This window comes from Pezoporus flaviventris, unplaced genomic scaffold, assembly GCF_033815535.1.
Source record: "Pezoporus flaviventris isolate CSIRO_AGI_PZ_B2104156 unplaced genomic scaffold, CSIRO_AGI_Pfla_v1 ptg000080l, whole genome shotgun sequence".
Taxonomy (NCBI): Eukaryota; Metazoa; Chordata; class Aves; order Psittaciformes; family Psittacidae; genus Pezoporus; species Pezoporus flaviventris.
In genome coordinates, this window is record NW_026892628.1 from 1,352,494 (window position 1) to 1,376,578 (window position 24,085).

General features: G+C 62.4%; 5 protein-coding genes across 10 annotated transcripts in view; 3 read left to right on the forward strand and 2 right to left on the reverse strand.

The window, feature by feature from the left end:
* The window catches only part of THOP1 (thimet oligopeptidase 1), a 330,628-nt gene extending 325,271 nt beyond the window's left edge, over positions 1–5,357 (forward strand). The window contains exons 6-14 of the mRNA XM_061474691.1: positions 89–191; positions 346–506; positions 628–763; positions 865–1,231; positions 1,473–1,674; positions 1,782–1,968; positions 2,295–2,423; positions 2,720–2,856; positions 2,954–5,357. Coding sequence (XP_061330675.1) covers positions 89–191; positions 346–506; positions 628–763; positions 865–1,231; positions 1,473–1,674; positions 1,782–1,968; positions 2,295–2,423; positions 2,720–2,856; positions 2,954–3,112 — 1,581 coding nt within the window. The 3' untranslated portion in view covers positions 3,113–5,357. The remainder of the gene's footprint in view (positions 1–88; positions 192–345; positions 507–627; positions 764–864; positions 1,232–1,472; positions 1,675–1,781; positions 1,969–2,294; positions 2,424–2,719; positions 2,857–2,953) is intronic.
* LOC133280181 (inactive serine/threonine-protein kinase PLK5-like) lies at positions 5,304–6,598 on the reverse strand. Its single transcript, XM_061474633.1, has 6 exons — positions 6,439–6,598; positions 6,223–6,352; positions 6,061–6,148; positions 5,887–5,982; positions 5,610–5,808; positions 5,304–5,540 (listed from the first exon to the last, which is right to left on the reverse strand). Exons 1-6 carry the CDS (start codon positions 6,559–6,561, stop codon positions 5,304–5,306), a joined length of 873 nt encoding a protein of 290 aa, XP_061330617.1. The 5' UTR covers positions 6,562–6,598.
* A 1,086-nt stretch (positions 6,599–7,684) lies between these two features.
* On the forward strand, positions 7,685–12,384 carry ADAMTSL5 (ADAMTS like 5). Its single transcript, XM_061474587.1, has 12 exons — positions 7,685–7,905; positions 8,583–8,634; positions 8,714–8,874; positions 9,250–9,310; positions 9,391–9,499; positions 9,596–9,723; positions 9,803–9,926; positions 10,555–10,638; positions 11,133–11,296; positions 11,380–11,611; positions 11,846–11,917; positions 12,015–12,384. Exons 1-12 carry the CDS (start codon positions 7,790–7,792, stop codon positions 12,326–12,328), a joined length of 1,617 nt encoding a protein of 538 aa, XP_061330571.1. The 5' UTR covers positions 7,685–7,789; the 3' UTR covers positions 12,329–12,384.
* A 1,568-nt stretch (positions 12,385–13,952) lies between these two features.
* On the reverse strand, positions 13,953–20,036 carry PCSK4 (proprotein convertase subtilisin/kexin type 4). Of its 5 annotated transcripts, none has more exons than XM_061474674.1 (15): positions 19,872–20,036; positions 19,344–19,448; positions 19,164–19,259; positions 18,883–19,011; positions 18,233–18,309; positions 18,030–18,118; positions 17,095–17,267; positions 16,804–17,016; positions 16,489–16,589; positions 16,021–16,124; positions 15,728–15,845; positions 15,335–15,511; positions 14,913–15,037; positions 14,479–14,598; positions 13,953–14,416 (listed from the first exon to the last, which is right to left on the reverse strand). In XM_061474674.1, the coding sequence occupies exons 1-15, from the start codon at positions 20,034–20,036 to the stop codon at positions 14,040–14,042; spliced, it is 2,169 nt and encodes a 722-aa protein (XP_061330658.1). In that variant the 3' UTR covers positions 13,953–14,039. The 5 variants fall into 5 exon arrangements, 4 of the variants coding, with proteins under 4 accessions (XP_061330658.1, XP_061330659.1, XP_061330660.1 ...); XR_009747087.1 differs by having other exon boundaries at positions 14,282–14,416; positions 14,479–14,701; positions 19,872–20,008; XM_061474675.1 differs by lacking the exon at positions 18,883–19,011 and having other exon boundaries at positions 19,872–20,008.
* A 119-nt stretch (positions 20,037–20,155) lies between these two features.
* On the forward strand, positions 20,156–24,046 carry REEP6 (receptor accessory protein 6). 2 transcript variants are annotated; one of them, XM_061474758.1, is made up of 6 exons: positions 20,156–20,286; positions 22,293–22,386; positions 22,633–22,771; positions 23,088–23,256; positions 23,486–23,553; positions 23,721–23,744. In XM_061474758.1, exons 1-6 carry the CDS (start codon positions 20,172–20,174, stop codon positions 23,727–23,729), a joined length of 594 nt encoding a protein of 197 aa, XP_061330742.1. In that variant the 5' UTR covers positions 20,156–20,171; the 3' UTR covers positions 23,730–23,744. The 2 variants fall into 2 exon arrangements, with proteins under 2 accessions (XP_061330742.1, XP_061330743.1); XM_061474759.1 differs by lacking the exons at positions 23,486–23,553; positions 23,721–23,744 and adding an exon at positions 23,950–24,046.
* The last annotated feature ends 39 nt before the right edge of the window (positions 24,047–24,085 follow it).

Here is a 24,085-nt window from a genome sequence, read left to right on the forward strand (position 1 = left end):
CAGCAGGCTGCTGCCTGCAGACAGTGGATGGTGCTGTTTGACTTCTCCCTTTGGACTAAACTTTTCTCTGTTCATCTGTATTTTAAAGAAAATCAAAGCTATTAAGAAAAAGCTGAGCGTCCTTTGCATAGACTTCAACAAGAACCTCAATGAAGACACCACCTACTTACCCTTCTCAAAGGAAGAACTAGGTATGGAGCACTCAGGCTTATTTCTCTACTACTGTGGCCTTGAGTGCCTGGATTCCTCTGGCTAAGGAGCAAGAGCCTGTTCCTGTCCCCAGTCCCAGAGCTGGTATTTCTGGAGAGGCCTGGGCTCTCCATCAGTCTTGTCTGCTCTTCTCAGGAGGCCTCCCTGAGGACTTCCTGAACTCCCTGGAGAAAACAGAGGATGGCAAGCTGAAAGTCACCTTGAAATACCCACACTATTTCCCTCTCCTGAAGAAGTGCTATGTGCCCGAGACAAGGAGGAAGGTGGAGGAAATGTTCAACTCCAGGTGCAAGGAGGTAGGCAGGCCTTGCTGCTTGCCAGCAGGGCCAGACACTAAAGGGGTCTTGTCTGACATTTGTGCTTCTTTCAACGCTGGGACTCGTGCTTCACTTTACCCTCTCTGACTCTACCCTGCAGGAGAATTGCTTGATCCTCAAGGAGCTGGTGGATTTGCGGGCTCAGAAAGCCAGTCTGCTGGGCTTCAACACGCACGCAGACTTTGTGCTGGAGATGAACATGGCTAAAAGCAGCAAGATAGTGGCTTCGTTCCTGGGTACGGCACTGGGCTGTGGAGCCAAGAGCTGGGCCGTGTGTTGAGCCAGCTCTGCTGCTCTCAGCCCTGGGCACTAACCCTGCCTGCCTTGGTTTTCCTAGATGAGCTGGCTCAGAAGCTGAAACCCCTTGGGGAGAAGGAGCGGGCTGTGATCCTGGACCTGAAAAAGAAGGAGTGTGAGAAGCGTGGCCTGGAGTTTGACAACCGCATCAATGCCTGGGACATGCGCTATTACATGAACCAGGTGGAGGAGACCAAGTACAGTGTGGACCAGAATCTGCTGAAGGAGTACTTCCCCATGCAGGTGGTCACCACAGGCCTGCTGGCCATTTACCAGGAGCTGCTGGGCCTCACCTTCCATCTGGAAGAGAAAGCTCAGGTCTGGCATGAAGACGTCCAGCTCTACACGGTGAAAGACGCCTCCTCTGGGGAGATCATTGGCAAATTCTACCTGGACCTGTACCCAAGGTGAGGCCTTGGGCAAGGTGAGGCAAGAGAGGAGGGATAGGGCATGGGGAAGAGGGCCTGCCATGCACCTGGGGAAGAGGCTGACCCACTGCCAGACGTGGGGCCGTGCGGTGGGAGTGGAGTCTGCTCAGGCAGGGCAGAGCAGAGGGTCACCAGGGAGCTTTTGCTCTGAGCAGGATGGTGGTGGTTCATGGATGGCCTTGGGGGTGATCTGTATAACAGTCTCCTCTTCCTGCCCTAGGGAAGGCAAATACGGGCACGCAGCCTGCTTTGGCCTGCAGCCAGGCTGCCTCCTGCCAGACTCCAGCCGGCAGATCTCAGTGGCTGCCATGGTGGCTAATTTCACCAAGCCCACACCGGATGCACCTTCCCTGCTGCAGCACGATGAAGTGGAGACATATTTCCATGAGTTCGGGCATGTCATGCACCAGCTGTGCTCTCAGGTGAGGCCTGGCTGGGCTGGCAGAGGGGCTGGTTTGTTGCCTTTCCCCCTGTCATGCTCTCTGGAGGGGGTTAAATGACATCCCGCTCAGCTTGCTGCGTCTCCTAGGCGGAGTTTGCCATGTTCAGTGGGACACATGTGGAGCGGGACTTTGTTGAGGCACCATCACAGATGCTGGAGAACTGGGTGTGGGAGAAGGAGCCACTGCTGCGCATGTCCAGGCACTACAAAACTGGAAGCCCCATCCCTGACGAGCTGCTGGAGAAGCTCATTAAATCCCGGCAGGCAAACACAGGTTGGTCCCTGCAGAGGGGCTGGAGGGAACAAGGGCCTTGTGCTGTCCCCAGCAAGGGCAGAGCCTTGCTGTGGTGTTCCCTTGAGTGTGGGGTGGAGGAGACTCTTAGTGAGCTGGCCAAGTAGAGGAAAGGCTTTGATTTGCTCACCATGATGCCCTAGGGACCTAAGGGATGGGTGCTGCTGAACCAGGATGGGGGAGAGGGGTCAGAAGTTGGGTGTGAGCAGAACTATGGGAGGCCCCCAGCCTGCACTGCTGAGACCCAGCCTCGGAGATGCTCCTGCCTGCAGGAAGCAGCTCATTTTGCCTCCTCCTTCTGGAAACAGGGCTCTTCAACTTGCGTCAGATCGTGCTGGCCAAGGTGGACCAGGCACTGCACACCCAGACGAAGGCTGACCCGGTGGAGGTGTTTGCTGGTCTATGTGAAGAGGTGCTGGGCGTCCCTGCTACCCCAGGTACACAAGGGCTTGGGGTTCTGTAATCCATGCCCACCTGCAAGCTTGGCTCATCAGGTTTTCAAGGCTTGGGCTTCAGGCTGGCTCAGTAGAGGCAGCTTCTGCTGGCTCCAGGAAAAGCAGGGCTGAAACGATACAAAAATAGCTGGAGAGTGCTTCCCTGTTTCCTCTGGGATTGTCAGCAAGCTGACCCAGTGTCTGCTCTGACATACTTACACTATGGATGGGGTTTTCCATGCTGTGAGCAGCTCCAGGAGCCTTTCCTGTTAACTCCCCTTCCCATCCTTTGCACAAAGGTACAAACATGCCTGCTACGTTTGGCCACCTGGCCGGAGGCTACGACGCCCAGTACTACGGCTACCTCTGGAGTGAAGTGTACTCCATGGATATGTTCCACACACGCTTCAAGCAGGAGGGGATCATGAACTGTAAGGTAGGAGGATGTCCCACACAGGCAACCAGTGTGGTCGAGGGAGGTGGCAGCATCAGTGGGTGTCTTAACACGTCCCCCTGTCTCTCTCTGCTTGCAGGTGGGTATGGATTACAGGAATTGCATCCTGCATCCTGGCGGTTCCCTGGATGCTTCTGACATGTTGAAGAAGTTCCTGGGCCGTGAGCCTAAGCAGGATGCCTTCCTGGCCAGCAAAGGACTGAAGGTAGAGAGCAACTCGCTGCCTTCGGCCTGCTGAGAAGCTGCTCCAGCCTGTTTTGAGTCAAGCCAGCTCCTTTTGTCTACACTCCAGTCCTCTCAGGCCAAGCAATACCCCTACTTCTGTCACCAAATGCATCCTGGGGCAGCCCCTACCTGGAGCTGTTCCTCCAGGATCCTGCTCCAAGCTCACCCTGGCCTTCAGGAGCCAGGTTCAGCCCCGCAGAGCTGTCACAGGGCTCTGCAGTGACAGCTCTGCCAAGGGAGCTGAGCTGCCTTTGTCACACACACCTCTGCACAAAGGGGTTGGGGCTGGCATTAGCCACACGAATTGGCTGAACTTCAAACCTGATTTCTGCACCAGGGTGAGTTTTGGCCTCGTTTGTAGCCAGGGAGGAGGGCGAGAGCAGTTACCAAGCTTGAGTCATTGTTCTAATCCCTTCTTTTTAAGGAATGAGACTTCCCACCAGGCTTGGCTTGTTTTGTGCCGTGGGGCAGACTTAACTGTTCCGAGCACCAAACAAGTGGTCTGAGGAGCTGGTTGGGAGCCACGTTCTCCCTGTCTTAGGGCAGCTGTGGAATAAAGATGGGCAGATCCCAGATCCCATTGCAATTACTGGAATGTCCAGCCCTGAATCCCTCAGGCACCCCTGTCTGGGCAGCAGGCCTGGGAGGGGGGCAGAGGTGGCCAGTGCAGCTATTCCCAGAGCAATAGTGGATCTGGGGAGCATGGCCTGGGCCTCACACGCTGCCAGGCTTCCCCTGGGCTATACTGGAGGTGCTGGGACTCTGTGCCAGGGGCCAGCTTCAGGGTGTGTTGGTGTCCTATGAGCCAGGGTGGGACAGGGCAGGGCTGTGTTTAAAGCAAGAGGAGCTGACAGCTTCAACCAACACAGATGCCAGGATAAAAATACCCTGTGGCTTTGTGCCAGGCGCCGAGCTGGGGGCCAGCAGCAGCCCTTTGCCCAGCCTTGGGAGCAGCCACGCTCTGCTTCCCCCACCTCTTCCCCTGTCCCCAGGAACCCTGAAACCGGTGCCCATGCGGTGTGGGGATGCACAGCATCGTGTGCCCCCCTCTGCCATGCTGTACTCCTAGCCCAAGCAGGCAGGAGGGCAGCTCAGCTCTGACTCTGGGAGGGGGGAGCACTGCCCCCAAGGTCAAAACCTGATTTCTGGGTTTGCTCCTATAGGAATCACGCATGGGCTGGGGAAGGTTTTTAGCAGTGAGTGTGCAGGGTAGGTGGAAGGTAGTGGGGGGAGCTGCGAGCTCCTACTGGCCTGAGGGATGTGTGCTGATGGTCCTGGAGAGCAGATCTCAGTCTCTGGTGTCCTACCCCACCTCCAGCCTTGGGTGATGCCGTATGAGTGCTGCAGGATTGGTCCGGCACAGGGAGGGTGCTGAGTGCTGTGCTTGCACCCACCATCCCAGCCAGGGCTGTGCATGGGTCCCCCCCACCCGGGGTCTTGTGCTGCATCTCCCCCCCCAACCAGGCTGTTCTTCTCCTCTTGTCTGGGCTGTCACTGAGCAGCTCCTGTTCGTTCCCCGCAGTGACTGACAGCGTAGGAAGAAACTCACCCCAAGTGCAGACAAAGTTGTTGCTGTCACCTCCCCTCCCTGCCCCACACCCCCTGGTGACACCCTCCCTCACCAGTCCCCTCTTGCGCTGATGTGGACAGGTCTGGAAGCAGCAAACTGGCTCCTTGGTGCTTGCTGGCGCCACGCTGAGCATCTTGTCTTTGTCCCCACCCTCTGTTTTAGGCATAGGCGAGCGTCTGTGACGGGGGCCACTCGAGTTAATGCTGTGGGTGTTTCGGTGTCACGTTTTCCCAAGCTTTCAGTGTTTTCTTTCAGACCTCTTGAGGGAGAGAGCTGAAGCTGGGCAGGGAAGCCACACACTTTCCTCCCTCCTTCCTGGGCCGCAAATAACTCAGTTCCTCCTTCCAGTAAGCCTTGCTGTTGGTGCAGTTAGAGGTGTTGCAGGAGCCCGCAGCCAGGCAGAGCAAGGGGATGTGATGCTGCTCCTAGCATTCCCTCTGCATGGGTGATCCCCAGGCACCAGGAGCTGCTCCTTCTCCCTCCCCAGCTCTTTGTCCCTATCCCATTGCAGGGAAGAGAGGTCTCGTTCAGGTTTGGTTCTTTCATTTCTTTTTGTTAACCTGTTCTAAGGGCAGACTGGGGGGTGTGTGTGTGTGTGCGCCGTCCATAATGGTCACATCCCACGCTGCTTGTGTCAATGACTGGATTTTAGACAGTTCCTAACACTAATAAAGGTTTTCCTAAGCGGGTGTTTGCATGGCTCAGGTCCTGCTCCTTCGTGGTGGCGAGGCAGCGGTGTTCCAGGGTGGCAGCGCCGTGCTCCCTGGTGCTCCTGGCACAGCCGCCGCCGCAGCCTGCACGGCAGGGCCTGTGCCAGGAAGATGGGCACCGAGTGGCAGGCGCGGGCTGGCAGCCTCTGGGGTGTGAAGCCCTGGGGAGCGAGAGGCAGTGAACCCCTGGCCCATCCCCACCGTGGCCATGCCCTGCACCGGCCCCACACCTGGGTGAAGAAGCCGTGGTCCAGCACATCCTGCAGGCTGGGCCGTGCTGCGGGCTCGGGGGCCAGCAGGCGGGCGATGAGAGCCTGGGCATGGGCTGAGAGCCGGCTCGGCTGCGGGTACCGGGCAGCCCGGATGTGGCAGAAGAGCTCCTGCCGCTGAGCCGCCTCAAATGGGGGGCTCCCTGTCAGCGCCATGTACCTGGGGGGGGGGTCAGGGTGCTCAGTGCAGCCGGGAGCACCCATCACCCATCACCCCGCCCTCCAGGTCCCTGCTTACATGGCACAGCCCAGGGCCCACACATCCGAGGGCACCCCGTGTCCCTTGCGGTCCAACACCTCCGGGGCCAGGAAGCTGGGTGTCCCACAGAGCGCCCTGGGGAGCAAGCAAGGTAAACCCCAGCCTGGCAGTGACCCCCCCTACCTGCCCCAGCAGCACCATGGCCCCGCTCACCCCCAGCGTTGACCAGCCGGAGCCTTCAGCCGCGCCAGCCCCAGGTCCCCGATCTTCACCTGCATCTTCTTGGTCACCAAGAAGTTGCCTGCAGAGGGAGGTGAGCCTGGGTAAGCGCAGGTGTGGGTCTCCCTCCTGCCCCCCCAGCGCTGCCCCACATACTCAGCTTGAGGTCCCGGTGGACGATGCCCTCTCCGTGGAGGTAGCGCAGCCCTGAGATGACCTGCAGCAGGTAGTATCTCACCTCCGGCTCCGTCAGCCTCCCCCGGGCCCACAGGATGTCAGCGAGGGACTGGGGACAGACCAAGGTGCCAGTGTGGGGCCTGGTAAAGCCCTGGCATGGGGATGCTCTGTTTTGGGGTGCTGGTGCTTGCTCACCCTCCGGCTGCAGTACTCCAGCAGCAGGTAGACGTGGCGCTGGTCAGCGAAGTGCCCATGGAGGCAGGCAATGTGCCGGTGGTGCAGGCGGCCGTGCAGCTCCTGCTCCCGCTCCACCTGCATTGGCAGGAGCCCAGCAGCCCCCCCGGGAGCGTCTGGATCCGGGATGGATCCCCCACACGCATCCTTGGGAAATGGGGATGGGGACCCACCCAGCAACAGGGACCAAGGGAGAAGGGGCAAGGGCAGGGCTGTGGGGCTCTGCAGGACATTCTGTCCCCCCTCCTTGGACTCACCCTCTCTCTGACGCCCACTGCAGCGAGATGGGCTCGCGGGATGACCTTAGCTGCATACACCCTGCCGCTGGCCACCTCCGTCAGCTGGTAGCAGCACCCAAAGGCGCCCTGCAAGGACAGGAGTGAGCAGCTCAGCACCCCGGGGCAAGCCAAGGCAGAAGCAATGCAGACCCCAGGCAATGGCTTAATCACAGCATCTCCACGCTGCCTCAGTTCCCCCTTCCCCAGAGGGGAAGTGATGGGTCCCCCTCGGAGCAGGACATCCTGGGGATGACCCTGACCACAAGATGTAGGCGGTCTGGCCAGGGTAAGGGGCTGTCTCGGGGTGCAGGGGCAGGGCTGGAGCAGGGCTGATAAGGGATTTACCTCTCCCAGGAGCCGTCCCCGCTTGTAGAGCATCCCGCTGCCGGCATCCTCAATGCACCATCCAGGGAGCTCATTCCCTGCGCGCCCCGAAGCCATCATCCAGCTCACTTTGCTCTGCCTTGCAGTGGGGAAACCCCAAGGGACTTCCGCACCCCAGCACTGTAACCCCTTCGGCTCTGGGCTGCGGGTGCCTGGGGCTGCCCTTGCTGCCCAAAGGGTGCTGGGGGGGGACGATGACACCCAGCACCCCGAGCTCTGCCAGCCCCCCCCGCACAGCCCAGCAGATCCTGCTGCATCTACGGAGCGCTAAGCAGGGACCCCCGGTGGGTTCCAAACCCCTCCCGGAGATGCTCAGAATCAGGGGGTATTCGGAGGGTCCCCGATCAGGATGAGGCCGGGGGAAAGCTCCCATCTGCCCCTTCCCCTCTGCAGCTGAGGGTGGTGACATCCCTTGGGGGAGCAGAGGGTACAGAGGAGCATCCGCACCCCCCGAGACCCCACCAGCCCCCCTCGACCGCCGCAGCTCCGGGCCTCGAAGGGTTAACGGGCGGCTGGGGAGGGCTCGGCGCACCTTTTGGGGCTGGATATTAATAACGCAGCAGGGAGGGACGGGAGGAGAACGGGGCGGGGGGGGGAAGCCTCGCCCGCCACCCCCCCACACCCCCCCGTTCCCCGGAGCTGCGCAGGCGATGCCCGATCGTCCCGGGTCCCCCCTCCCTGCCTCCGGAACGGGACCGAGCGCCGGGACGCCCCGGACGAGGGGCGGCATGGCCGGGCGGGGCTGTCGGGGACGCCGCGGTGCCGGGTAAGGTCCCGATTCCCGCTTCACCCCTCGTGGACCCCCAAGGGAACCCCCACACCTCCCTCCCCGCCCAGCCCCGGGGCAGCTCCGCTCCGGTGGGGAAACTGAGGCACTCGGAGCCTCCCGGCCACTGCCGGGGGCTGGACATCACCCGGACATCGCCTCGGGGCGGCGGCACCGTGAACCCCCGATCCCTGCCCTGCCGGGGGGGGAGAGGACCCAGAGAGCGGGATTCCCGGGGGAGGGAGGAAACGGGCGCAGCCGGCACCCCCCGCACCCCTGCGCTGTGCGGGTTGGGGGTGCTCCAGGGCAAGGCGCTTTGGGGCGCGGGGGGGGTGTGGGGGGGGGCAGCGCTGCCCTCCCCCGGTGCTCTCCCCACGGCGGGGCCGGATCCGGATCAGGGAGCGCGGAGCCCCGGCCCCGCCGCGCAGGTCTGGTCCTGTCCCGGCTCCGCCGTTCCCGTCGTCACGCGGGGCACGTGTGCGGGACGCGGCGCTGCTCCCCCGCTCCCGCATGGGCCCTCCCGCTGGGTCTGCTCCGCTCTTGCCGCATCCTTTCCCCTCGCTGGGGTCCCCCTTGGTGAGGGGGGGGGGGGGACGGGACACGCATGGGGGTCCCCCCTCTCCCCTGCGCTGGTCCCGGGGCGCGGTGGGCTCAGGCTCTCCCTGACGCTCCCGCAGATGCTGGTGGCTGCTGCTCCTGGCCTGGCTCAGCGGCCTCGGCATCGCGCAGGTGAGGGGCGAGGGGTGCTCGGCAGCAGCCCCCAGGCCGCTCGATCCCGGCCCCGGCGCTGATTCCTTCCTCCGCGCAGAGCCCAGCCCTGGGGATGCCGGCGCAGGTCTTCAAGCCCCCAGCCCCTGCTTGGTCCCGCTGGCAGCTGGACCCCGGTGCCTGGGGGCCCTGGGGACCCTGGAGCTCCTGCTCCAGCTCCTGCGGGGACGGAGTCGCCCTCCGTACTCGGAGGTGCCTGCGGTGAGTGCGGGACGGGGCAGCGCGGTCCCTCCGGGGCATCCCTCGCAGCAGCCAACCCCGCAGGGCGCCCAAACCCCGCGGCATGGCTCCGCCACTGCCCCGCACACGTCCTGGCCAAATCCGAGCCTGATTCTGGAGGGGGCGGGCGGAGCCGGACCCCGGTGCCTCCTTCCTGGTGCCGCTCCGGGAGGATGCGGCTCCATGCGGGATGTCGTGGTCCCTGCTCCTGCTCCCCCATGGGGACGCGTCCCTCCCGGTCCCGCTGTGGCTCAGCGGCATCCTGGCTCCCGCAGGAAGGGAGGGGGGCCCGGGGTGCAGCGAGGCTGCTCGGGGAGCCCGGGCCCGGGCCCTGCCTTGCTGATGCTGTGGCCGCAGATCCAGCGAGGAGGAGCCGTGCACGGGCGACCCGCGGCAGTACCGGCTCTGCCAGCTCCAGGTGAGCGTTGTGAGGGCTGCGCACCGGCATGGCCAGCCCCAGTCCTGGTCCGGTGGGGCTCCATCCTGCCGCTCCCATAGGGCTGCCCCAGCGGCTCGGTGCCCTTCCGCGCCATGCAGTGCTCTCTCTACGACAACAAGCCCATCCTGGGCACATCAGCCCGGTACCAGTGGGTGCCCTTCCATGGAGGTGAGTCCCGGGGCCGGGCGGCAGTATCACCAGGTTGACAAGGGGCCACGGCTGCCATCAGCATCACCCTCTCCTCTTCCCACCCTCCTCCATCAGCCCCCAACGTCTGTGACCTGAACTGCTTGGCTGTGGGGCACAACTTCTACTACACCTTCGGCCGGGTGCTGGATGGCACCCGCTGCGGCCCCGGCTCTCCGGACCTCTGCGTCAGCGGGCGCTGCCTGGTGGGTTCATGGGGCCAGGACCCCTGGGGACCCCCAGCCCTGAGCCCCCTCCTTGAGGCCGTGTCTCGGCTGCTTGCAGAGTGTGGGCTGCGATGGGATCCTGGGCTCGGGCGTGCGGCCGGATACCTGCGGGCCGTGCAGCAGTGGCCGTGACGCGTGTCTCTTCGTGCACCGGCTCTTCCAGGGCGAGGACACCTCCTCCGGTGAATGAACCATTGCCCCGGCCCCCTCCATGGGTGAATGCTTTGGTTCTTGGCTCCCCTGTCCTCCTGTCCCCTGCCTGTGTCCCCAGGGCATTGCCTGGGTCCCGTCACCCCCATCTCCTCTCCATCTCCCCAGTCACCATGGGTGTGTTGTTCCCAATCCCTTCCTGTCCCTGACATGTGGGCACAGGGCAGTTGGCTCCAAGGAGACCCCTTACTGGGGTGATTTTGCCTCACTGCAGGGGGTATCGCTCCTCTGGGGCAGATCTTTGGGGCACCTCTGTGGTCCATGGGGTCCCCAGGGATGTTCAGGGGTCCCAGGCAGCACCCAGGATCCATGTGCCCATCTCCAGGGTTCATGGGGTGCCTGGCCAGGCCGTGGGGATGATGATGCCCATGAGGGCAGACAGCCCCATGTGGCACCTTGGCTCCTCCAGGGCCATTGCTGGGTGCCCCAGATGTCCCAGCATGTGAGGCCCAACTGGGTTGACGCTGCTGGTGCCTGGGACAGGGTTGGGGCTGCCCAAGTCCCAGAGCTGCTCTGTGCCCAGTCCCCTCCTGCCCCATCCCTGGGCTGTCCCCTCAGGCCATGCCCCAGCTCTGCCCTGACTCTGCCCCATCTGCCCAGGTTATTTTGGGTACATGAATGTGACCAGGATCCCAGCTGGGGCCAGCCACATCAAGGTGACGGACAAGAGCCGCAACTACCTCGGTAGGACGCATCCTGTCTTTGTCCCAGTCCGTCCCAGTCAGCCCTGGTTGGTGCTGCCCATGGGTGCAGTGAAGGCAGGGCAGGGGGTGGCCGCTCTGTGCCGTTCCCTGCGGTTCTCCCACTCAGATGCAGGTTCAATGGACATTCCAATGAACACTTGGGGCAGTCTTCCAGAGGCTGAGCTGGAGCAGGGCCAGGACTGGGATCCCCAGACCCCCTGGTCCCCCCCCCTCAGTGCAGTTGGGTCCCTGTCCCCCCCCCCCGGGACCAGGCCCCGGGGCTCAGGGGCAGTTTGCACACCAGGGTTTGGCTCGGGATGAAAGCCAAGATCTCACAAGAAAGCAGACTTCTCGTAAGCCCCGACCGCAGCTCTCCCAGCCCACGCTGCCCTCCCTGCTCGGGGAGAGGCCTTCGTTGGGGACCCAGCCATTGCCCAGTGCAGGGGTCCCAGGGCCCATGCGGTGCTTGGGACTCGGACACGCTCCCTCCCGCAGCCCTGATGACGAGCGATGGGCGCTATGTGCTCAATGGGGACTGGTCCATCGCCTGGCCGGGGCAGTACGAAGCAGCCGGCACCCGGGTACGCTACACCCGGACCCCCGATGGCACCGAAAGCCTGGAGGCCCCTGGCCCCACCGATGAGGATCTGCAAGTGATGGTGAGGGCAGGGCTGGTGCAGGGACAGGGGCAGCCGTTCCCCGTCCCCCATCACTCCCCTTAGCTCTGCCCCTGCCTGTGCAGGTCCTACTGCAGGAGCCCAACCCTGGCATCGAGTACGAGTTCTGGCTTCCCCGTGGGCACCCGCATCCTGGCCATGGCAACTCCAGCCCCCTGCGGCAGCCCCAGCCCCGAGGGGCTGGCACCCCCCCACCCCAGGACCCCCCGGGACCCCCAGCTCTGCCGCCCCAGCCCCGGAGCTCTGCCACGGAGCCACCACCGAGGAGCCCCCCTGGCTGGGCCGGGCTCCCCGCAGGTGCCTGCAGCCCCCCAAGCTCCGGGTCTCTCTGCTGTGCAGAGCATCCTGGAGAGCCCCAAGGGTAGAAATGAGATGAGGGCCCCCGGCTTAACTCTCCCCCCTCTCAGGGGCCCCGTGAGCCCCCTCTTGCCTTATGGGGCCTTCAGTGCTCCCTCCCAGCACCGCAGGAGGGGGTTTTGTGGCCTCTGCGTCCCTTTTCCCCTCTAAACCGCTGCAGCTTTGCCCCTGCAGGGCGATGCGGGAGGTGCCGAACCCCCAAGGGCCGCTCCCAGCGCATCCGCCACTTCTGCCAGAGCGACTTCGGTGAGCGCCAGGGATGGGGAGGGAGGCTCTGAGGGGCAGGACATCGGTGGGGCGGGGGCCGTGCCCGGCTCAGGGTGCCCCGCACCTCGCCCCGCAGCGTTCCGGGGCCGGATCCTGGCTCGGCGCTTGGTGGGGCAGGAGACGCGCTACGAGGTGGAGGTGACGGCTCCGTACCGGCAGCGTTCCCCGCTGCTGCGCCGGGAGTACCTGTGGGTACCCAACGCCTGCGCCTGCCCCCCGCTGCGGGAGGGGGCCGAGTACGTGCTGATGGCGAGGCGGCACGTCAACTACGAGCGCACCCTCAACCGCATCCTGCTGCAGGACGACGGCTACGCCCGGCCATGGACACCCCGCGAGGACCGCCTGGTGCGGGAGGCGGCCCGGCACTGCCCCGAGCCCCGGCCGCCCTGAGCATCCCCCCCCCCGTGGCCTTGGGGAGGGAGCAGCCGGGAGGACCCCGGGGGCTGGGGATGCTCTTGTCGCGCATCAAACCCTTCCCATGGCTGCGGAGGGGGCTGCAGGGACACCCCCCCCCCCCCCCCCCGGCTTCTGCTCGCTGTCCTTGGGGTGGATTTGGCTGGGGGGGGGGGGGGGGATGGAGGAGGGTGGTAATTTATTTTATATGCAGAAAATAAAGGTCTGTGTCCCCTCGTGTGCTGCGTGCCCCTTCCTGGAAGCTGGCCCAGGGTGTCCCACACCACCCCCGAGCCGTGCCCCCACGCACCCGCTCAGCACCATGTCCCTGGTGCCGCGATGGACACCAGCCAGGCTCTGCCTCCCTGAGGTCGGGCCCTGCTGCTTTATCTCTCTTCCGGAGGAGGCGAGCGGGTCCCTCCCTGTGCCAGAGCCCCCTCGCTCGTAACCCAACCCACAGCCTGGCGGGTGCTCCCATGGGGCCCACGCAGGGATGGGAAGTGCTGGGGATGCTGTGGGAATGGTTGTGCTGGGCATGGGCCTGGGGGGTATCCCAGGGTGGGTGCCCTAAAGTGGCAGCTGCCAGGCCAGGAGGGCGCTTAGCACATCGGGTAATTCACCATCTGGCCCTGTGGTCAGCCAAGGCTCTGTACTGGGCTCCCCAGCTGGTCCCAGTAAAGCCTGAGTGATGTAGGTGTTCTGGAATGCAGGTGGAAGCACCTTGGGGTGATTAGGGCCCCAGAAAGGTGCCTCCACCCTATAAAAGCCCTCCTCCATGCTCTGGGGCTGGTTTGAGTTCTCTGGTTGCTCCAGCCATGGTGGGCTTGGGGACAGTTGCTCTGTGTGCAGAGAATCTGCAGGGAGAACAGCAGGGATCTGGGGTCTTGGCTCCTGTTGGGCCAAAGTGAGGCAGAGAGAAGAGGACTGGGAGTGTCTCATGTGCCCCCTTGGTGCCTGTGACCCCTGGGAAGCTGTATCTTGAAGGGGGACATTGTGGGGCTGGTGTCTGCTCCCCCCTGTCCTGGGGAAAGGGGTGAGTGTGTGCCCCCATATAGGGAAGGGGGGGCTGCCCTGGGTTGTGCTGACAGAGCCCCTGTGTCCCACAGAGCCTGCAAGCCCCCTCTTGCAGCCCTGCTGTAAGGGTACCTGTTTCTCAGCTCCCTGTGGATGAGCCCCAGGCTCCTGAGACCCTGTTTAAGTACTAGAGGCTGTTGGTAACCAAGAACCAGGGTGCACCGTGCTCTGCGTTGTAGGTCCGGGCTGTCCTCCCCAAGCGAGGGTTGGGGCTCTGGCTGCCTCCGCTCTGACAGAAGCTGCATGGGCTCAGGGCTGGCCTGGTGCTGGAGGAGCTGGCTGCAGTCACTGGGGTGCAGCTGCTTGGACAGAAGTCACATCTCCTCCTCCCCATGGCCCCCTGTCCCTGGGAAAGGGCACAGGGCTCCCAGCCTCGCTGGAAATAGCTCCCTCGCAGCAGCGAGCCAGGTCCGGCCCCTCCGGATGGATCTGGTCCCTGGGGGGGATGAGCCAGGTAAGGAGGGACCCCACCACCTCTGCGTCTGCCAGCGGATGGAGCTGGACACGGGGTGGGATCAGCCCAAGCACAGGAAGGTCGCTGTTGGGACAGAAAGGCAACAACCAGTTTATTTCAGAAGCCAGGCGAGGGCAGCTCTGTCCCAGGCTGTTTGTGTCCGTGCAGCCCAGGCTGGTCTCACGCTGTCCTTCCAAGCCAGGGACGGCAGGAGGTACCTTTCACAACGCGAAAGGCCACACGGTACGTGCCATAGAGGATGGCTGAGAGGAGCAGGCTGCTGCAGATGAGGACAGGGAGCAGGTCGCTCTGCAGCCCCTGCTCGGAGGGGAGGCCTGGAGAGGAGGAGCAGGAGCGTGTGAGCTCATCGAAGGTGTCGGCAGAGGGACAGGCCGTGCAGTTGTTGGCAGATGGCCCCTGGCACGTGTAGCACGAGGGGTGGCAGCTGGCACACGCACGGGCTGGGGCTGGGGCTGTGCCTGCGTTCTGGCTGTAGTAGCGTGGGGGACAGTAGGGCAGGCAGGAGCGCTGGTGGGCGAACAAGGAGCTGCCACACTCTGTGGAGGGAAGGTGGGTGAACCGGGCTGGGGGGCAAGAGCCCCGTCCCCTCCATGCTCACCTTTGCATGCTCCCTGTGCATCCCGCCTGATGCACTTGTCCGTGGTAGAGGCTGCAAAGCGCCGGGCTGACATGTCCTCAGCTGTGCCATAGAGGTGCAGGATGAAGCTGGTCAGCAAACCTGCGGGCAGGAGGGACAGGACTCTGTGCTGATGGTGGCTTGTCCCCACCCTCTAGCCTTTGGGATGTGCAAGCTGGTGGATGTGGGGCTGGAAGCTTTGGAGCTATGTGGGGGAGAGCAAGCTATGCTCCCTTCCTGGCTCTGTGGTGGCCAGAGGCTCCCGAAACAAACATGGTCCTGCAGAAAAAGAAGGCTCAGGTGCTCAGGAGGAGCAGGAAGAAGATGTCAACAAGTTGCTAAAGTGGAAGAAGGAAGGAGAAACAATGACCAAGCAGGACCCTGGAAAGCAGGGTTCACTCTCGCTGGGCACCCACCTGTGTTATAGGCATCGCCCTTGTTCTCGAGCTGAAGTGTCCAGGTCCCATTTGGGTTCTCGTCCCAGAAGTGCGTGGACATGAAGGTCCAGTCCTTGTAGCCCTGCTGGCTGGTGTCGTATGGGCTGGAGGAGAGGAGACCCGAGAGTGACAGCCCAGAAGCTGCAGGGAAGGAATGCAGCCCAAGGGGAGCCTGCAGTCACCCTCTTCTTGGTATAAAGGGCATTGCCAAGACTTCATGGGGACCACAGAAGGGTTTTGAGCATGGAGGCCTGCTCCCTATGTGGGCCAGGAGTGGCCACTTGTGTAGGGGAATCTCCTGGCCCCAGGAGAGGCTGTGGGAGGAAGAGTCCCCTGTGCCCCACAGCAGCTGGCAAGTGTTAGTGCAGCGTGCTCCCTGTGAGCTTGCAGAGTGCTCTTACCGCACGGTCACCAGTGTGGACGTGGTCCCCATCGGGCTGGTCAGGGTGATCTCCAGGTCCCCCCTGCGGCTGTAGCTCAGAGAGAGCTGGACCTGGACGTGCTCCAGGGAGCGGATGCACTTGGTTCTCCCAGAGCAGAAAACATCTGTAGGGACGGTGAGCTTGGAGCCAATGTTCCTATCAAGTACAAGGTGGAGGTGAGGGCATCTCTTCTGCCTTCATGGGCCTCCTGCCCTCTATGCACAGCCCTGTGGTTACAGCAGAAGCTGTGCTGTAGCTACTGCTTTCTGGGAAGCAATGCCTGTTACTGCAACGGGCATGGCACAACTTTGCTATGAGAATGTCCCTGTATGTGTTTGTATGAGGCTGGACCCGGGGAATACCATCCCTTACCAGGGTCCGTGAAGAGCCTTGACTGAGCACCTCCGCTGAGGCTGAGTTCCTGTCCATGCCTTGGCCATCTCCACCAGCAGCCCAGCATCCAGGAGCCCGTAGCCGTAGTGGTGGCTCACTGAAGAGCAGATACCACCCAAGAGAGGATGTACGAGCCCCTCTGCACTGAGAGAGCGCTGGGGGCTCTTGGCCCAGGCCCGCTGGTGGGGGTTTGAGGGGCAGGGTGTCTGCCCACAGCCAGGCAAAGGAAGCAGGAGCAGGTAGGGCAGGCAGCAGCTGAGCCCTCAACTCACCCTTGCGTCCGGCCCCATTCGTAGCCCAGTCTTCTGCCTGCAGGTGAGCGGGATTGGAGGTCCTGATGACAAGATGCTGCAGGTCACGCCAGGTCAGTGCTGGGCTGGAAGCAAGGAAGACTTGGGAACCAAAGGCTCTGCTTTGGGTTAGCTTTCAAGGGTGGGATTTGGCTCTTCAGACATGGATAAGTTAGCTGTCTGGGTCCAAGCTGGTCCCCCCTGCACAAAAATCCTTCACTGCCAAAACGGGAGCAAGAGAGACCTCCAGAGGACGCCTCTCCTCCTGCCTCTCCCTGCTCTCCAGCAGTGTCCCACCACGGGAAGATGTCCCCTCAGAGCCAGGGGACACCTCAGCTCTGCACCCCCAAACCTCCCCGCTAGTGAAGTCCCCCTCCCTCGTCCCTGAAGGGTCCTATTGAGGCACCAGGCCCTCCCTGGGAACCCTCCCACTGCCACGACCTCACCTACTTGGCCTGCAGCGCGAGGGCAACGATTCCTGCAGCCAGTGGGGCTGAGGCAGAGGTGCCCGTGTGCTTGTCCGTGCAGCGGTGGTGCAGGTCCGTGGTCACCTGAGGGGAGAGAGGGGTCCCAGCACTGCTGCTGGAGCAGAGCACAGGACTGGATGGAGTTAACTTCAGTAAATGCTCCCTCTGGGTCCCTACGTGGGTTTGGGGTCTAATGCAGACATCCTAATAAAGCCCCCGTCCTCCCTAGAGGGCTCAGATGAGCCCTCTCTGTGCTGGGAACTGGTGTCTGGCCAAGTGTCCCTGCTCTGGCACTCACAATCTGCACCTTGCTCGTGGTCCTGCTGCTGTAGGTGGTGGTGAGGATGGCAGAGCAACCCTCGCTGTACCAGGGCCTCTGGCCGCCAGCCAGAACGCTGCCCACTGACAGGGTGTAGATGCTGTTGGCGTACCCATCGCAGTTGCAGTTGTCATAGTTGATCCCACCGTTGCCAGAGGCCCAAATGAAGATGGAGCCGAGACCACCCCGTCCCTGGCAGGGGGGAGATAGAGGGGGATCAGCAGGGAGCCCTCACCCCAGGGAGGTTCCCAAGGCCAGCACCAGGCTTACTTTGCTGGCCCCTCTGTGGAAGGCTGCTGCAGCCAGCACGCCTGGCCCGTCCACGGTCTTCCCGTCATCCTTGGGGCCCCAGCTGGCACTGTAGATGTGGATGTGCTGGAAATGCAGGCTGAGGGACTGAGCCTCCACCATGTCTGTGATGGGGCCATCCAGCATCCGCACGCCTGCAGGGCCAGGGTGAGGAGCAGCAGTGTCAAAGAGGCAGCAGCGCTTGGGAGGCGGGGTGGGCAGAAGGCTCGTGCATGCCACAGCAATGTAAGGGTTGAGAGACATCTCATCAACCCCACTTCATTCCCCCACCTCCCTGTTGCCTTGAACACCTTTATTGTGACGCTGCCCTAAGGAGATCAGGTTCCTGCAGGCTGGAAGCTGTTTCCCAGAGCTCCTTGTTAAGCCCTTTTCAATTAAGCTCTGTGAGTTCTCCCAGCTTATAACCCCATTTGCCCTACTTGCTTCCACGGGGGAGCTTGTGGTGGGTGTTAAACCCCCTGGGAGTTGAGCCCCGTGACTGGGTGTGCAGTAACACCAGAGAACCATAGAATGGTTTGGGTTCGAAAGGACCTTAGGATCATCCAGTTCCAGCCCCTGTGCCATGGGCAGGGACATCTCAGCCTACACCGTGTTGCCTAAGATTCTGTCTAACCTGGCCTTGAGCACTGCCAGGGATGGAGCATTTAACCCCTTCTCTGGGCACCCTGTGCCAGCACCTCAGCACCCTCCCAGGGAAGAGCCTTAGATCTGATCTGAACTTCCCCTGTTTCAGTCTGAACCCATCACCCCTTGTCCTACCGCTACAGTCCCTGACGAAGAGACCACAGCACCCTCTGCTTCTCAGCGAGAGCCTGGCTCCCCCCAGAGCAGCTCTGCCCGGGGCCATGCGTCCCTTCCCCGAGTGCCACAGCAACCTTTGTGCATTCATGGCTCACCTCCAACGCTGGCCTTGTACGCAACGCCTGCTCCACAGAGCTGGTTGTTGGCTGCAGCTGCCACTTCTCCTGCACAGCGCGTTCCATGCCTGAGGGGCAGAGCTAGCCTCTGAGCCCTCCTCGGTGAGGGGCAAAGGGGGCCTGGGGCAGCCCTGGCCATGGAGAGATAAAGCACCCAGCACAGGGTGCTGGGCAGAACTCACCAGTTCTCTTCCGCGGTGCTGTACCTGGGCTGGGGATCAGGGTCATTGCTGTTGAAGTCATAACTTGCCAGAGGGTCCTGTTGCAGAAAGAGGGACGGGCATGAGCAAACTGCCTCTCTGTATGGGCTGTGATAGCCTGACACAGCTGCCTGGTGCTGTGCCCAGTGCCTGGCAGCGTGGATCAGCCTGGGCCCTTCTCACCCAGCAACTGCACTGGGTTAACCCGGAGATGTTGGCAATGGGGCTCTGTTAAAGACACATAACTTTGTGCATTGCTCTACTGCTTCACCATGTCCAAGCTCACGTTTGGTGAGGAAGCCTGGCATGGCCACTCACCCGAGGGCAAGCCTTACTGCCCGTGCCGTTAGGAGAGGAACTACAGGGCACTGAAATGGTGGTGTTATAAATGACAGGTGAGATTTACCCGTCCTCCCTTGGAGCACGTGAAGGTTTACCAGCTTTACTGCCTTTGCACTGGGGACAATGGGTCCAAGTTCTACCTATGTGCAAAGTCACTGCAGGAGATGCCAAACCTTTTGATCCAGCCATGGAGAGGCTGAGTTCCCACTGCAGAGTCCCATGGGGGGGATGAAGGCACCCACCCACGCATGCCCCCAAGGAGCCTGCGCTGCTCAGCCCCACGTAGTTACATAGTTGGCAGACAGGTCTGGATGATCCTTCTCGATGCCATCGTCCAGGATGGTCAGCACGACCCCCAGCCCCGTGTACCCTTTGCTCCAAGCAGTGAGGATGTTCAGGTCGGGATTAACGTCATTATTCTGGAAAACGGATTAAATCTGATCAGCCCCTGGGCTGCGGGTGACCTTCAAGGACAATTCTGCTGCTTCATCACTGCCAGCATCAGTCCTGTTTGTGCCGGGCTCTGTGTGTGTGTGATTTGCTTGAGGATTAGAAAGCAGCAAAATCTCACCATGTACCACTGCTTGTGGAACCAGGGATCTGTTGGCACCACACTGATGCTTCTCTTTGCGCGCCTCTTTACGCTTTGCTGCTCAAACCAGAGGACCTGGGCAGGAAGCAGCATTGGTGGTGTCAGGCAGAGCCTGCCCAGCACCAGAGCCTGGGCTCCTGCCGCTGCCTCCTCCCCTACCTTTGGCTCTTTTGCCAGGCGCATATTCCAGCCCCAGTGCCTGCTTAAGGCTTTCTGCCTCGTGCCTCGGTGTTTGAAATGGTAATAAGGCTCTCCCTCCATCACCTGCAGGCAAAAAGAGCTGTGGTAAGAGATCATGGCATCGCCTGGACCCGTGTGCTTGCTCGATATGGGCGGCAGGGACCGTAAAGAGACGTTTGATGAGTTGTATGTGGCAGGACCAGCGGAGAGCATCACTGGGAACCAGGGCAGGTTTGCGGGGTGCCCTTTGGGTCTCCCCTCTCAGCGATGCACGCACGGAGGCCATCGGCAATGCTCACCCCTACTGCACTCATCCTTTAATCTGCGTCCGGGGGCCTAAAACCACCCGAGGGAGTAATCAGAAGCCCCGTTCTAACACTAAACCAGCGCCCGCTGCGGGCACACGGCGGGGATGAGCCGAGGGGACCAGCAGAAGAGGACGAGCGCAGTGGGGCACGGTGGATAGGGGCACCCCGGCCCCCGCCTGCCCCATGGCTGCCGCCGCACCTGGCCCAGGCAGAGCAGCCCGTGCCGCCGGGCCAGGCCCTGGGCCCCCCTCGGCCCCGCTGCCACCCTCACGGCCCAGCTGCTCAGGTAGACGTGGGGCTCGGCGGAGCCCATCACCGCGGCCATCACCGCGGCCTCCAGCAGCAGCCTCGGCCCCGCCGCCATGGCGGCCGCAGGGGTTGTCATGGCGACAGCGCCGCCCCGCCCCGTCTGCCGCCGTCGCCGCGGCCTCGGGCCAGCCCCGGCGGGGGGGGGACGGGACGGGACGGGACGGTCGAGACCGGAGCCGCCGCAGCCGCCATGGGCACGGTGCCGCAGCGCCTGCAGCGCTTCCTCGATGGGCCCGGGCCGCTCGGTGACCTCCTGGGCCGCCTGGAGGCCCGCACCGGCGTCCGGCGGCTCTACCTGGCTACAGGTGCGACCGCGATCCCCGGCCCGGCCCGTCCCGTCCCGTCCCCGCTCCCCCCGGCTCCGCTCCGGCGCTGCCCGCTCTGTTCCTGCCGGGTCTCCGAGGGTCCCTCCTCCTTCCTGGCGCGCCCCTCACCGCGCCTCTGGACTCCGGGGTGGGGGGGGACGGGGGGCAAAGGACAGGGGCTGGGAGGGGGCCGGGGGTGCCCGTGTCCGTCTTTGCCTTCGGAACCCCCTGTGCCCTTCTGCCTCCTGGTGCGGTTCCCCGGCCCTTTACCTGCTCGTGTTCCTGCGCCGAGGGGGAAAGGGGTCCATGGACCGCGTGCTGCCGTGGGCAGGTTGTGTCTGGGTGCAGTGCGGGGCGGACCCGCATCTTCTGAGCCCAGCAGTGCCTTTGGTTGCGCTTGGATGCGATGGGCTTCTAGGGGTAGGGGAAGAGCAGAGGCACCGCTTCCCCCAGAGTGATGGTCCCTTGTTCTCGGTCCCTGTCCTGGAAAGGAGAAGCTGCTGCTAAACTCAGAATACTGGATTTCTCCTTCCCCCCCGTAGCGATTCCTAATTTGTGTTTGAACCCATTTGGAACCCAGTAGCGCCCATGGGCTGCAGTCTGGAGCCCATCTCGCCTGACATCTGAGCAGCACAGCCAGGTCAGCCCTGCAGTGGCTTTGGCTGGGTGAAAATGATCCCGGAGGAGGAGGATAGTGTTCCCTTCCCTCACCCTCCTTGCTGCGGCAGGAACCATGGGACAAATCCAGCTGCCCCACTCAGCAGCTCTTCTTTGTAAGCAAAGCCTTTCACTTGGTTTTTTGCTTTCATATAAACGTATGTGGGGGCTAATTTAGCCCGTGAAACCCCTTCTAAGGCTCCTGGGGGGATTGAAACCCAGCGCTGCCCGAACCTTCTTGTTGGTTTTCCTTGAAGGGAGGTTTGTGAGTGCTTCCAAAAGCCACATACATTGCTCCTACCTGTCTCCTGGGGAAGACCCAAAGCACCATTCATGCCCAGAGCCGCAGCCACTCCACAGCAGGGGCCAGAGCAAGGCACAGAAATGCTGTGGTGAGCAGAGCGAGGATAACCCATCCTGCAAGCCCGAGCAAGGGCTTTCCTCTAAGTCACAGCACAGAGAGGTTAAGTCCAGGCTTTCCTGCCTGCTTTGGGGCAAGGTGCTTACTTTGGCAGAGGAATTTGTACATAGGGTAGGGGAGACACTGCTGGGCTGTGACAGTGCCTTCGACTCAGGCTGCTTTAGTGCTCTCTGACCATTCAGGGTCTCAGTGAACAGGAGCTCTTCACAGCACCATGATTTCGGGCTCCTTGCCCCAGCTCCCCCCATCCACCGGCTGCCTTCGGCAAGGGTCTGGGTGCTGGGCAGGCTCCAAATGACCCAAGCCTTGGCTTACATTTAACTTTGATAATTGAATTTAATCACAGGGAAGTGGGATTCGGTTGCTGCTCCTCAGGGACTGAATCCTCAACGAACAGTGGCTGCTCAGCACAAACACGTGCAGGAGATGCGTACAGGGAGCAGGAGACGCAGGCTCTGGCAGCAAGGCTGCTCCTGGGCACTTGGCTCCCATCATCAAGGCTTGTCCCTGACCAGTTGAACAGCTCCTACAAAATGCCAAGTGGTTTGAGCCCTGGCACGTGGTGGGGCAGCTCCGTGCTTTGACTTTGGACTGTAGTTGTGTGTTAAAGTCTCTGCTCCTGATGGCTTTGCGGCCTTGGCTCGGGTCCACGCTGGTGATGGGTTGAAGGTGCTGCGAGTTTGTTGTGGTAAAGTCCCTTCCAGGCCAGGGAGGGGACAGGCAGTGACAGGTTCCGGGTTGTGGCTCCCTTGAGGGAGAGGGTGATACTGGAATTAACTGGGAGTGATTGTTATTCCCAACAGGAGGGTCCCGCATTCACCTCTTCTCACTCCTGGGATGAGAAACCTGCTCTGCAGACAGAGCTGGGGTCTCCTCTCGCCATCCTGGCACTGCCAGTTACATGACCACCCTCTCTGTGCCCTGGCAGGCTCTGCGGCGTTCCTGGGGCTGTACCTCGTGTTTGGCTACGGCGCTTCACTGCTCTGCAACCTCATTGGCTTCGCCTACCCTGCATACGTCTCGTAAGTCCCAGGGTCTGGAGAGCTTCCCCTGCCCTTAGCTGAGGGTCTCCCTGATAAATGAACAGGCGTTTACAGCTGGGAAGCTCTTGAGACCTTCCTGAACATGCTGGGAACTGGCACGAGCCCAGCTTGGGGCAGCAGCATCCAATAGGCAGGTCTGCTCCAGGGTTCAGAGGATTTGGGAAGGAAGTGCCCACCCCGGCAGCAGGACTGCAGCAGCAATGCCCTTCCCATCTCCTGTCACAGCATCAAAGCCATCGAGAGCTCCAGCAAGGAGGATGACACCACGTGGCTGACGTACTGGGTGGTGTATGGCGTCTTCAGTGTAGCTGAGTTCTTCTCTGACATCTTCCTCTACTGGTTCCCCTTCTACTATGCTGGGAAGGTACCGGGGGCTGCTGGGGCCAGAGTCCTCTCACCCAAGGGCTAAACTTGGAGGAACCAAGCGTGGTGGGCTCTGTCCTGTTGGCAGGACAGTGGTGGAGGCTGTGGTGGGGCCACAATGGGGCTGCAGTCCAGCACAGAGCTCTCTGCAGCCAGCTGAGGTCCTGGCACCTCCATTAAGCAACTGCCTTTGGGCTGCCTGGGGGGAACTGGAGCAGCTCAGCTGCTGGCCTGCCACTGCTGCCATCCTTGGGGGCTGCCTTGCTCAGCCCTTGCCCTGCCATCATCCAGCTCTAGAGCATCTCTCCTCCCCGCAGTGCCTGTTCTTGCTGTGGTGCATGGCCCCCGTGCCCTGGAACGGGTCGCAGGTGCTCTACCAGAACATCATCCGGCCCTGGTTCCTCAGGCATCACCGCACCGTGGACAGTGTGCTGGGCAACCTCAGCACCAAAGCCCTGGACGCAGCCTCCAGTGTCACCAGAGAAGGTAACAGGGGTTGGTCACCCTGCTCCGTGTCTGGGGCAGGCGATTCCCCCCCAGAGCACGGCCAAGCTCCTCTGGGATGGTAGCAGCTCTTGTCTGCATGGCTGGCAAGCAGCCCTCTCTATGATGCTGGGCTCGCAGCCCTGTCCTCCCGTGGCGGCAGGAGCCGAGCAGGGGTTGAGCTCTCCCCTCGCTGTAATTCTCTCTCTTCTCTCCGTGCCTCATGGTCCAGTCCTGCAGACTCTGATCAGCAGCAGAGCCCGGCTGACGGCCGAGGTGGCTCCACAGCTCACTTTGTCTGTATGTAAAGAGCCGCAGGTCCCGCTGCCGCTGCAGGGAGAAGGGGCCGCTCTGTGCCAGCCCTCCCAGCCCCTTGGCGGAACGGCTGCAGCCACGGTGGTGTTGGCGAGAGCTCCAGCGCTGCCAGGCTGTGGTGTGGCTGACACAGCCGTCCCCTTCTCCCTCAGCTCGTGTAGAGCAGGCGCTTTCCCTCCTGCTTCTCCGTAGCCAGCGCCCCCAAACCGCGTGTACCTTGCTTGGCCCCACCGTGCTGGTGACAACCTGGGGCTCCCATTCAACCCCCCAACCCCGGCGAGGGCAGGAGCGGGAGGGAATGGGGTGGCACCGCGTGTCCGGGGTGGGCTCGTCCCGGGGCACCGGTTGGTGGCCCTGACACCGTGCCTGTGTCCCCGGCAGCCTCCGGAGCAGCCCTGACCCTGGCAGCGGAGAAGAGGCAATGAGAGGCACCACGAGCCCGACCGAGCCCCGAGCCCCACGGCTGTTGCCCCCCACCTCAATAAACCGCCGGGGGTCCCCGGGGCCCCCGAGCCGC